At 42.6% G+C, this 12,200-nt stretch overlaps 1 protein-coding gene across 2 annotated transcripts in view; it reads right to left on the bottom strand.

The window, feature by feature from the left end:
- The window catches only part of LOC107091445 (cyclic AMP receptor-like protein A), a 90,734-nt gene that overhangs the window by 43,884 nt on the left and 34,650 nt on the right, over positions 1–12,200 (bottom strand). For both annotated transcript variants that reach the window (XM_015385371.1, XM_015385372.1), the window contains exon 11: positions 4,132–4,214. In XM_015385371.1, coding sequence (XP_015240857.1) covers positions 4,132–4,214 — 83 coding nt within the window. The remainder of the gene's footprint in view (positions 1–4,131; positions 4,215–12,200) is intronic.

Raw genomic sequence — 12,200 nt, 5'->3', positions numbered from 1 at the left:
TTAGATGATGGATCTGCATGGATCTTAAATGTTAAAGAACATTTATAGGTAAACATCGTTTTCATCGTCTTACTTTTATATAATTCGTAAACCCCAGCCACTAGTTGGCAGCGCAGCCACCAACAGCCTATTACTCAGCTGCTCTACACCAGCCGCACCAGAGCAACAACTAGATCTCATGAGGTCTGCCGGATTTACATAATTATAGAAATCGTGTGGTGATACATGTATTGAGGTTTATGTATTTTCTCTCCGAATTCTTTCTGATTTACAGACCTAAAACATATCTGAACAAAGCAAACAGCTGTTTCGGGAAAAATGCAAGAACAGAATACAGCTTCTGTGAGTGAAGGCAACAGTAAAGAATAGAGCAGGTGACATCATCCATGCAGTCATTAGTAAATGTTAAATTTCAACATGATTTAAAAAGATTAAACAATCAAGTTTGAACATGAATTAATTTAGTCACATCAGGCCTCTTTCATTGACCTTACTCTTCAACAGGATCCCAAGATACTTGAACTCCACTTGAAGCAGGAACTCTCCTCTACCTTGAAGAGATTAAGACACCTTTTTCTGATTTAGAACCATGGCCTCAGACTTGGAGAAGCGGATCTTCATCCAAACCTTGGATGAATAATGTTGGAACATTAGTCTCTCTCTAGTCCCCGTTCTTGTGGACAGGGACCACCACTCCAGCCCACGAGTCCAGAGGCAAAGTCCCTAAACACCATTCACTGTAAAACAGGTGTGTTAACCATGCCAGCCCAAGAACAGATCACCTTAGGTCCAAAGACAGAGAACATGTTCCACTCAGACTTCATGTCCTCAGCCTGGTACCTGATAGAAGCTCTCCAAGAGTTGGGGATTGAATATGTAACTGATCAAGGGACAGGCGTTTCCAACACACCTTAACGACTCGCTTGGGCCTGTTGAGGCAGTCCTGTTTCCTCCTCTTCTGGCATATTTAACTCATCACCAGGTGTTGATCAGTGGACAGTTCTGCCCCTTTCCTCAGAAAGTAGGACTACAGTCAATCATTGACCTCCCACCTAGGGTGCCCTGTTGCTAAGTGCACTGATGAATACCCCTAAGTGAACATAGTGTTCTTTATCAACAATCTATGACTTACACAGAGGTCCATTAAGAAAACACCACTCCAGTCGAACAAAGATGAAACTGATCGCCAGATGGTTACCAACAAACCCAAAACCCAGGCCTGGATATGGGGTGAGGTCCTGCCTCTGCTGTACCAATGCCAATGTTACTTGCCTCATTTATGTGGTCTTCATGAAGACTTTTAAATTGCTCCTCATCTGGCCTGTTATCTAGAGCCAGTTTGCTATCTGACCCCCCCCCAAACACATCATGTTAAACCGGCAATTTAAAGATGTGTAGTTCTTGTAAACACTTGCTATGCACAAGATGGACAATGATCCAAAGCCTATCTGAAACTATTCCTTTGAACGAATGGTTTCCGATTGGCCTAGTTACAGTTAGAGCACAATATGCAACAAGCTTGGGAAGAGGATTGTGGTTAATTCTGAATAAAATGGACTACAGGAACTTGCTAATGCTTGATGGAATCCTAATTAGAAAGCTGCATATATATATATATATTAATAATTAATATATTATGCATTGAATATTGCTTTGTTTATCTAATTTTAAAGTATGTTTAATGATCTGAAACATTTAAGTGCCACGAAAACAGTAATAAAAGAAATCTTTTTGCATTAAAGTCAAACTTTCTATTTTAGATTTTCAGGGATAAATACTTTGATCCCGTCAAACTGTGCCGTTCCTAAAGGTTACATCAAAAAGACTCTCCACCCAATACGGTAAACAGCGCACAGAAGTCCATGTGAAAGAGTAGAAAGCGCAAGAGGAGCCGCGACGCTGCTCGGAAATCACCAGCCAGGTTCCGAGGAGAGGGCTTATTTATGCAAACAAGTATACAAGCACGCACAGTAGGAATCTAGACAAGCCTTGTAAACAAACACACACCCACACCGTAAAGCACACAGGGGAAGCGATGTGAGAAGCAGACTGTGAAAACTCTAGTTGTGCCCGGGCAGTGCTAACACACACACACACACACACACACTCACACACACACACACACACACACACAGATCAAGAGAGAGAAAGAAGCTGAGCCAGGCTGGAGAGCAAGAAAGAGCAGGAGGAAGACGCCGAAGGAGAAAGGGGAGGATAAGAAGGAGGCAGAAGTGCGAAGATGTGGGTGTCTGGTGCTACTTTTGCGTTGCCAAATGAGGGCAAGTGAGTGCGAGAAAGTAGAAGGAGAGAGAGAGAGACGTGCATGGTGAAATGATGTATAATGACTCGTCGATGCATGCATGTGTGAGCGAGGAAAAAAGCAGGAGCGCTTTCCCATTTCAATTCGCAACAGCTGGTGTCGAATTAACACATTTACCAGTGAGCATTTGGAACAGATTAAAATTGCGTGTGGCGTCTGACTATGTATGTGTGTGTTTGCAAGTGTGGCAGCAGATGAGGGCCAAAACAAGAGCGTTTCTGTGTGTATGTGTGTGGGAGTGCCTGCCGATGGATCAGGGCAGGCAGAAACGGCATCGAGACAGGGGCGCCAAGCAGAGTGAGAAAGAGAGAGCTCTACCCGCCGGCTTTAGCTGCTGCTGCCCTGGGCCGTCTCTCTAAGCCCTGTTTAGGAGGCTTTGGAGCTCAGATAGAAATAATCCCTCACTCAGACACACACACACACACACACACACACACCAACACACCCCGATGAGTGCTCACAAGCAGACACAAGCGGGGTAAGTAAGCAGCGCACACAGTTGAGGTGAACAAACACTCGTGCACTCTGCAGCAACAAGCAGCGACAACACATTCGCCTTGACACGTAACCATCCACCCACTTTACATGCACGCTCACACACACACACACACAGAAAAACAAACGCTGAGCGAGGCTGTGCGGAAGCAGAGCACAGCGACATCGGCACGGCACCGTGACAAACACTTTACACACTCCGGTACTCGGCCAAGGGGAGGGAGGGAAGGAGGGAGAGATGCTGGAAAAGAGGCGAGGAGGTGGAAGAGGATATGAGGCAGGGAGACGGAGAGGGAGGTGAGTGAGAAGAGGGGGGGGGCTAACAAATTAATAGGAGCCGGGGATATATACAGCCGGCACTGCTGCTGCCACCACTGCTGCTGCTGAACCAGGGGAGGAGGAGGAGGATGACGACTACGAGAGAGCAATTCATTCCAGTTTTCCCCTCGTTCATTCTCTGGAGGAAGGCAGAGCGGAGCCGAGCGAGAGCGTATTTGCTCAAGAGAGGGAGAGAAGGGCTTTGTGTGGAAAAGTGCAGGAGGAGGAGGTGGTGGTGGTGATGGGGGGTGACATAAAAACACAGTGGCAGAAAGATGGAAAGCCAGAGCTAGGAGGAGTAAAAATATGGGGGCTATAACAGACTTTTAGAGCGTAAAAGGGGGAGAGGGGAAGCGAGGGAGTGAAGGGGAAGGAGAGCAGGGAGGTTAACACAGGATGCCGTTTGTCATCTTCATCAGCCGACAGCCCGGTTGGAGGAGGAGGAGGAGGAAAGGGAACGAATGGAATAGAGGGAGAGGTGAATGGAAAGAGGAAGGGTAAAGGGGTTGAAGGGGGGAGGGGGTGCTGTTTGAGTCGGAGCCTTTGAAAGACGTTGACCCTGTAATTGACCTGTGTCTCCGCCTACATCGCGGTGGCGACAAGCAGAGCCGCTGCAGCTAATCACTTAGTAACCCTGACCTGTCAATCACACCGGCTCAGGGAGGGAGGGAAGGAGAGCTGGAGGAAAGGAAGGTAAGGGAAGGAGGGTGAAAGAGTAATAACAGCGCTGGGGGGGTTATCATTAACCGGACCTCCTCTCACCAAACCTCGACTGATGAAGCTCCCGTTATATAAAAGGCAATAAAATGCTTTATTCCTTCATCCTGCTGTCTCACACACAACTCGCTTTATAGAACGACGCTGAAGTATTTGTGAAAGTTCAGATAAGGAAGAACAAAAGAGCAGATCTGCAAAGGTGAGGAAGGAGACAGGATAGCGGAATACAGCAAATCAAATGACAGGGTTTATGCTGAGGACAGGTGAGAGGGAGTCGCTACCTGTTAATGAGGGGGAAGATGGACACCAGCAGGTAAACCGAGGGATACCACTTTAGCGGCTTGATCTCCTCAGCCAAAGACACCTGGAGGAGAGATGAAACCAGGATTAAATGTACAGAGCAGACACCAGCCTTCATGCAATGCCTCGAACCCCTGTCCCACAGAAAATTCTGCACATTTCCTCAATTTAAAATGATAAAACTGACCGACACTCTGCTATTCATAGTGAAGACAAAGAGGATAGTTAGGTTTAACTTGTTTTTTGCCATTGAAAATTGAAGTGTAGTACACATAAAAAAAAAGTCGAATCTGAAAGTAAACTAAATAAGAGTCAATGCAACGGAGTAGAATGAAAATCATCTAACTTTTAAATCAAGTCCACTAGAAAAACTCGTTCATGAATTTATCTTTAGTAGAATTGATAACAACAGTATCTTCAGAGGTTTGCCTACAAACTCCATCAGACAGCTGCAGGTGATCCAAAACACTGCTGCTCATGTTCTCACTAGAACTAAGAAAGTAGAACACATCAGCTGAGTTCTAAAGTCCTTACATTGGCGCCCTGTTGCTCAGAGAATAGACTTTAATATCCTCCTGTTAGTCTATAAATCACTGAATGGATCAGCACCTCATTGCAACAGATTTGCTGTCAGTGTATCAACCTCCCAGACCACTCAGGTCTTCAAGTTCTACTCTGTACGCCCAGAACTGGAACCAAACAAGAAAAGCAGCATTTAGTTCCTATGCTCTACTTATCTGGAACAAACTCACAGAAGACTGTAAAAGTGCTGAAAGACTTAGTTCTTTTAAGTCAAATTTATGTTTGTTAACTGATAATTGAAGTATCATTTGTTTAAGGTTGTGGTCTACCTGTTTTATTAGCTTTACTACTTGCTTGAATCATGTTTTATCTTTATTAGCTTTTATTCTGCTTTGGTTTTCTTTCTATTTTATTGTTTTATTCATGTAAAGCATGTTGAATTCTTTGTATTGAATTGTGCTATACAAATAAACTCGTCTGGCCTAATGTGGAAAATTGATAGAAATCCAGCAGTTCTGCAAATACTATACATGTTTCTTTAGAGAACATCAGTGAGCAAATAATATGAGGAACAAGGAACAAAGCAGACAGATTAAGGAGGACATATGGAAGAGGTTTAGAGGCGGGACATAAACTGCATTTAAGAAAAGAAGCAGCCTAGAGACCCACGGTGAGCCTGGAGGAGCTGCTGATATCCAAAGCTCAGGTTGGAGAACCTGTTGACATAACAACCACTTGTTGCGGAGCCGAAAAATACTAAAATACAAAAAAAGACAATAAAACTAGGCAGCATATAGAGATTTAAAAAAATATCAAGACATTTTTCAAAAGAGGTATAAGATGAGTCTAAGTTGTTGTGTTATGGTTATTCTTTTACATAAGCCAAAAAAGGTTGTTTTTGGCAATTTCTGATGTTTATCTCTAGCTGTTCCATCAATTATATTTTTACTTAATGAAAAGAGAAAACTGTATCACCATTTAGCTTCAAAATATCATCTGTTATTTTTGGTCCATACCTCCGAGTTCTAAAAAAAAAAACATAGGTTAAGTCTTGTTGAGAATAGGAAGATATGACAATCTTTTTTTTTTTTGCTAATCTGCAAAACCGTTTTTAAAACCACATGTACAAAAAACCATTGTAAAATAGTGGCAGCATCATGCTGTCGGGGTTTCTTTTCTTTTCTTCAGCAACTAACATGGAAATAGGGACTGGAAAGATGGATGGAGCTAAACACTGGCTAATTCTGGAAGAAAACCTCTTAGAGGCTGAAAGGATTCAGTGCTGGGTCAACTCTCAGCAGGACAGGACCCCAACCATACAGACCAGGCTATGGATAGATGGTTTCAATTAAAGCATATTCATGTATTAGAATAGTCTAATCAACGCACACAGGGCTGATGAATACTGTTCATAGATGATGAAGTCAAACCGACTGAGCTTGAGCTTTTCTTGGAAAAAGAACAATAGAAAATATGGATTTGTGGATGCAGAGCTCTGGTCAGGACAAAAAAATAAAAACAAAAAAACACCCCTGGTACACCACACTCTTTAGAACAGTTGTAGAACAAAAAAAATCTAGCGTTTTCCATCCAGGTGCTAATAATTTTTTCTATTATTTTTTTCTTTCTGAGATTTTATATGACAGATTCAGTTTTGTGGTAGCAAATGGCAAAAGAATAAATTTTTGCAAGGTGCCACACATCACACAAGCACACGCAGTCAGTGCCTTAACGTGTTCGATCAAAGCACCGAGGCAAATAGCAAAGGCCAATTAGATCCTAATAAAATATTAAGCTGCAGATAATACACAATATCCACACAAGTTATGAGAAGAAGCTGGGATCCCAATTAAACCGGGGGCTAATACTTTGCAGTTGTGTGAAGCCAGGGAAGAAACGCAATATTGCGGACGAGCAGGCAGGAGGGCAGGAAGATGCAGCAGCAGCTAAAAGTCGAGGAGGGTGGAAAGAGCTTGGTGCTGGAGAGCTTTTACAAGCCGTTATCTAATTCCCGGGAGAGGAGGACTCCTGCATCCGGAAGAGGCTGAGCAGAGTGGCCCCTGGATCGATTTTCTGCGCTGTTGTTGTTTTGTTGTTTTTTTTGTTGCCCCCCTTCCTCCCTCCCCACACCTCCTTCAGGCTAGGATGCAGCATCCTAGGCAGTACAAAGTCTGCCTCCCTTTTTTCCCCTTACACACACACACATGCACACACCGAGGTTGAGCCAGCAGGCAGGCCCATGAGCTCCGGTCTCTACCCCCACATGCTGGAAATTAATTACTCACCAGAAAGACCCTGAGGCGTGCAGGCTTTGACGCAGGCATTCTAAACAATCCAAACAAAAATCCGGTGGTATTTTATCTTATATGTCTGTGTGCTGCACAGGCTGTGCGTGCAAACACCGGCTGCTTATGATCAACGGAAGGGGAACTGGTCGTATTTCTGCATCACTGTCTGTGACAGCAGAACCCGAAGGCAAACGCTAGTTTTAGCCCTATTAGTGTCTGCTATTATGGGACTCTCTGGCCTCAGTGGTCATGGCAAGATCTGCTGATTGTCATCCTAACTTCATATGTCATTGGATGAGTCACAATGGGATAAAGGAAGGGATGCAAAGTAGTATGAAAAATACTGAAAAACAACGCTAAAAATGCTTTGAAAACTGCATCAAGCCAGGTAATCTCAAGCAAGGAGGAATTTCAGCAGGCAGCCAAACAGGATGTAGCATGGCAGGAGGAGGAGGAGGAAGAGTGCGGGTGAAGTGCCTCGTGTTTTTAATCACAGTCCTCCGGTGTCAGAGGCCCCTTGCACAGCTCGGGAGGCAGAGGGGGAATGAAACCGTAATTATGCGGAGCGGGCGCAGCGCTCCCAACGTTAATGACACTCACTAGATTACAGACAGTTATCGGGAGCCACCCCTCCCCCCCGCTGCCTCCCTCCACCGCCACCACCCACAGCACTCACCCTCAGCTGATGCTCACACTACAAGCCACCTCTAAAAATAACAGCATCGGGTTTACTGAAGGTACAATCCGATCCAGCAGCATTTTAAGGCTTTTCTGAGGGAAAACTTTTAAGGTTCAGATTTTTTAGGGCAACTTTGGTGATCCTATTTTATTTTATTTTTTTTAAACCTCTGCATGCCACCTTTAAACTGTTACAAACATTGATGGGAATGCCAACCTCTGCAAGTAAAGCCAAGAAAGCTGCCAATGAAAGATAAGAAATATTAGAGATATCATTCAGTTGATCTACTGAATAAAAAGTGATGTCAGTTTGTTCAAATGTATTTAAACTTTGGGAAAAAACTGATCGTTTTTCTAAAGAAAAAAATGCAAAATGGTATAGGGAAAATAATCTTGAGCATGAATATTGCATCAATTTCTGACCTTTAATGATGAATTTTTACATTTCTTTGTCTTAGTGGAATGATAAAGGGAGACTTCTATTGAATTTTTTATTTTTTTTTCTTAAACCTGGACATTCAGACAAGCTCAGTTATGACCACACCGCTAAATACAAACTACATGCTTTATTGTAAAAGCAAACCAATTAACTGAAACATTCCTAGCTGCACATTTAACCACTTCTTATGGCTGAATTTTTAGCTATCAATTAAATTGGATGGTTGGTTTCCTGACATGAAATCTGCTTTTAAAGAAGCATGATGGATTTTTCTAATGATACTGCCACCTGTGGCCAAAGCACAGAACTGCAGCACTCTTCTGCTCTCTTGTCGAACCTCCTCATCATATTTGGCCAGGTTTTTTGGGGTTGTTTTTTGTACTTTTTGCCCTTTACCTGGAGTTGCTATTGGTTTCTGAACTGAGGTGGATGCTAGTCGCTTCTAAATATCTGCAAAATCCATCTTGCATAAAACCCTTTGATTGTTTGCTAGATCAGATCCATTTAGCATGAGTGCACTTGACGTCATCAGGACAAACGGTGTGGGAACTTCTGACTGAACTACTGAGGTGTGAGTCTGCTCATCGAATGATGATATAGTTGTAAAAGGTCAAATAAAAAAGGCTACTGTAAAGATATTTTTCAGTAAAAATGTATAAAATGTGTGTTTAAGCTAAGTCCCTAAAGTTTAATGTTAGCCTGCTTTATCCATGTACACCCAGTTCTGGTGCCGCTGTCCTTTAGGGAAAGTCACTGGTGTCCAAGATTTAATCATCAAGCATCATGTTGCAAGCATTATGGATTCTTTATACAGAGATAATAGGACGATAAATGAGGAGAAAGACTACCTCCAACCGTTAAACAAATCAAGTTCCCTCTAGCTGGGTAAAGCTTAAAAAATTAAAAACACACCAAACCTGGTTTGAGAACAGAAAAAGCATCTGCAATGACCTGGACCTCTACCAGAGTAAACATGTATGGAGAAAGCTTAAAAGTGATGCGTGCATCTTTATCTTTTAAGTGTGAAAAGACTAAATGCACATAAAATTCAGACCTGTGAAAACAATATTTATCTAAAAAAAAATCTTAAAAGGATAATTCCACCTTAAGAAAAAAGCGGATCAAATGCTTCTTTAAAAGCTCAAAATTAACACAATGTTCACCTCCATGATGAGTGCACGTAAGGACCGCACTTCTGAGAGACTGCATTTAGCACCTCGCTCATACAGACCTATGCTGTCGGAGACAAATAAAATCAAAACTAAGTGGATTAATGAGGATGCACTCATGCAGGGCTAAAGCTCAGTGGGATACAAGGTTAGGGATGTAGGCTCACACACACACACCCATGCACAGACACATCACATTATTACTCAAGGCAAAGCTTGTGTGGATTTGTAAACAAACGCCTTGAGAAGACAGAGAACAAGCGGCTCGCTGTTTGCACAGCCAGTTTTGTTGCTACCCAGCGGGGCCGAGCTGTTGCGTGTGCAAATGTGCTTGAAGGTGTGTGTGGTTTGATGAATTAAAAAGCTCTCTTTGAATACGTTCTCTGTGACCTGTGCTTTTTTTGAGACTTCATGGCGCTTGGAAGTGTGCGAAAGGCATCTTTAAGCCTGACTGCCGACGAGCAGCTCCAGACGCACACTCGCACAGATAGGTCACAACCATCTGACTTATGGCCCTGACAGCTGCCAGCATCAGTAATGTACGTCATCGCTCTGCAAAGAAGCACGTTCATAGACAGCGATAGCGGAAAGAGAGAGAGGCTCGCTGCCACGGAGTGCCAGCAAGCGGAATAAAGAATGACAAACTCGGGAAACGACGTGTGCGAGCAGAAGGGAGGGGGGAGGGAGAGGGGGTTAAAGGCAAGAGCCAGAGCCGGCGGTCTTTAGACAACCCGCAGGAATCGCTTTCTGTAGTTTACACCTGCTGCTACACACTCGCACACTCGTGACACACATGAACCGCAGCTCGCTGGCATGGCAAGAGCAATCTGGGAGGCTGTTGTTGTTGTTTTAAAGCATCGCAGCGCGCGCATAAACTCTCATAAATATTCATGGCCATGAACCTGGCTCGCTGCTTTATTCATGCTGCGTATGAGTACAAGACTGAGAGAGAGAGACAGACGGCAAGAGGGGGGGAGAAAAAAATGAGGGAGAGAAAAAGAGAGAGACTGACAGAGAGCAGAGCAAAAGGCAGGGAGGGAAGAAAAAGATGGAAATGAGGAGAGCAACTGGGAAGGAGAAATATGAGGAAAGAGTGTGATAAAAACCACTGCTGACTTATTTACACTCTGTGCTACACATAGCAATTAGCCCACATGAGGAGTATGAGTGTGTGTGTGGTGCTGTCACAAATACACAGCCGCTCACACACACACACAGGATGCCGTGAGGGTTACGCCGGTTCAGTGTGCAGTAATTATCCCTGCCACTTAGGGGCAGCATCTACATAACCTTCACCCCCCCCTGCTCACCTGCACACCTGGCCCTGCAGGGTGCAGATGACTGAGCTGAGAAAGAGGAGGGGTGGAAAAAAAGGGAGTGTAGGCAGCTTTTAGGCTGATAACTTTATGTCAGCCATGCACTGCAATGGAGGAGGCTTTTATTGGACTGTGCATAAGAATGAACCATTTCTACAAGGTATTAGAGTGGCATCTATAGCAGGGGTCAGCAGGGCGCCCAGAAGGACCACATGATGCACCCTCTAGCCTCCTCTAAAAATAGCACAGCTCACCAGTCAGTTGCATCTAAAGCTTTTTTTTTTCATTTGTTACTTGTCTTTGTTGATAGAACTTCCATCTACAGAGATTTTAAAATGAGATTGTTTAAAAGAAACATAATAAATATGTTTATTATAAATAAAATGTATAGATTGGTATTGATAGCCCTTAATGTGACTTCGTAGTACCCATGAAGCAGCTCTGAGCTTATAAAAGGGTGATAACCCCTAATAGAAGGAGTTTGAGTTACCAAATGACCCTAGATAATTATTTTCATCCAATCTTAGGATTTAAATGCAGTTTTCCTCTGCTCTAATCAAAAGCATGTAGACGTTTCACCTCAAGGTTTCAGTTTTTTCATGCCCTTGAAAGCTTGGTTGTCCACAGTTCATTGTTTTACTGTATCATTTGTGAGAAAAATGTTCTTACTTCTGCATCACGAAGAGCTGAAACACTTAATCGGATTAATCCATTGTTGAAATAATCTTTAATTTAGTAAATGATGAGTTGTTAACTTCTGTATAAAGTAAATGTAGTGGAGTAAATTTCTCCACTGTGAGACAATTAAGTTCATCAATCAATCAAGACTCTTAAACAAGCCCTTAAACAAGCCTTAGCAACCCACTAAGATCAGGTTTTTTTATACGAAAATTGTAAAAAAAAAAATTGGATTTAAGATTAAAAGCTTTCTTGTCCATTAATATGTTCTATCTAGAAATGTTCAAAGGGCACAGTTTTAGCACCAGTTTGTTGAAATTCTGAGTAAACTCTTCTATAAGGAACTTTTTACCATCCACGTATTAATCGATGGAAAAAAGAATCAACATTATCTATTACTTGCAGCCGTACTATCATGCATTGATCTGTGTGCTTGCTGCAGCTCTATATTTCCTTCTTTCTGGTGGCAAACCCACTTTAAGTGTATTACTGCCACCTAAAGGGCTGGAGGGTAAATTCAGTGTCTTACTCTATTTAAATGTAATGTGACTGAAATTGAGTGTCTCTGATTTGAAAATGAAATTTTGCTAAATTGTGATTATACTAAAAATGCAATTAATTGACGAGCCCTATTCCACAGCCAATTAGGAAAGCAATACAGTATTTTTATTTTGTGTTTTTTACCAACTTTGGGACTTACTCTGTACGAAAATAATTTAAAATCTAAGCTGAAGAATCTTTTTTTTTTTATTCAACCATACTTGTGGTTGAGTTGACTAGATGAGAAAAAAAAACTTCAAGCAGTTCACATTCCAACAACCATTTTTAGGGTTTTTATCTAAAAATTACACATTTTTACAAACATGATCTTGAGATTTGTGGGATGGATGGATGGATGGATGGATGGATGGATGGATGGATGGATGGATGGATGGATGGATGGATGGATGGATGGATGGA

This window comes from Cyprinodon variegatus, unplaced genomic scaffold (assembly GCF_000732505.1).
Source record: "Cyprinodon variegatus isolate N-32 unplaced genomic scaffold, C_variegatus-1.0 Scaffold337, whole genome shotgun sequence".
In the NCBI taxonomy this organism is placed as follows: domain Eukaryota; kingdom Metazoa; phylum Chordata; class Actinopteri; order Cyprinodontiformes; family Cyprinodontidae; genus Cyprinodon; species Cyprinodon variegatus.
Note: the sequence above shows the minus strand (reverse complement) of the source record. Positions and strands in the feature narration are given on the sequence as shown.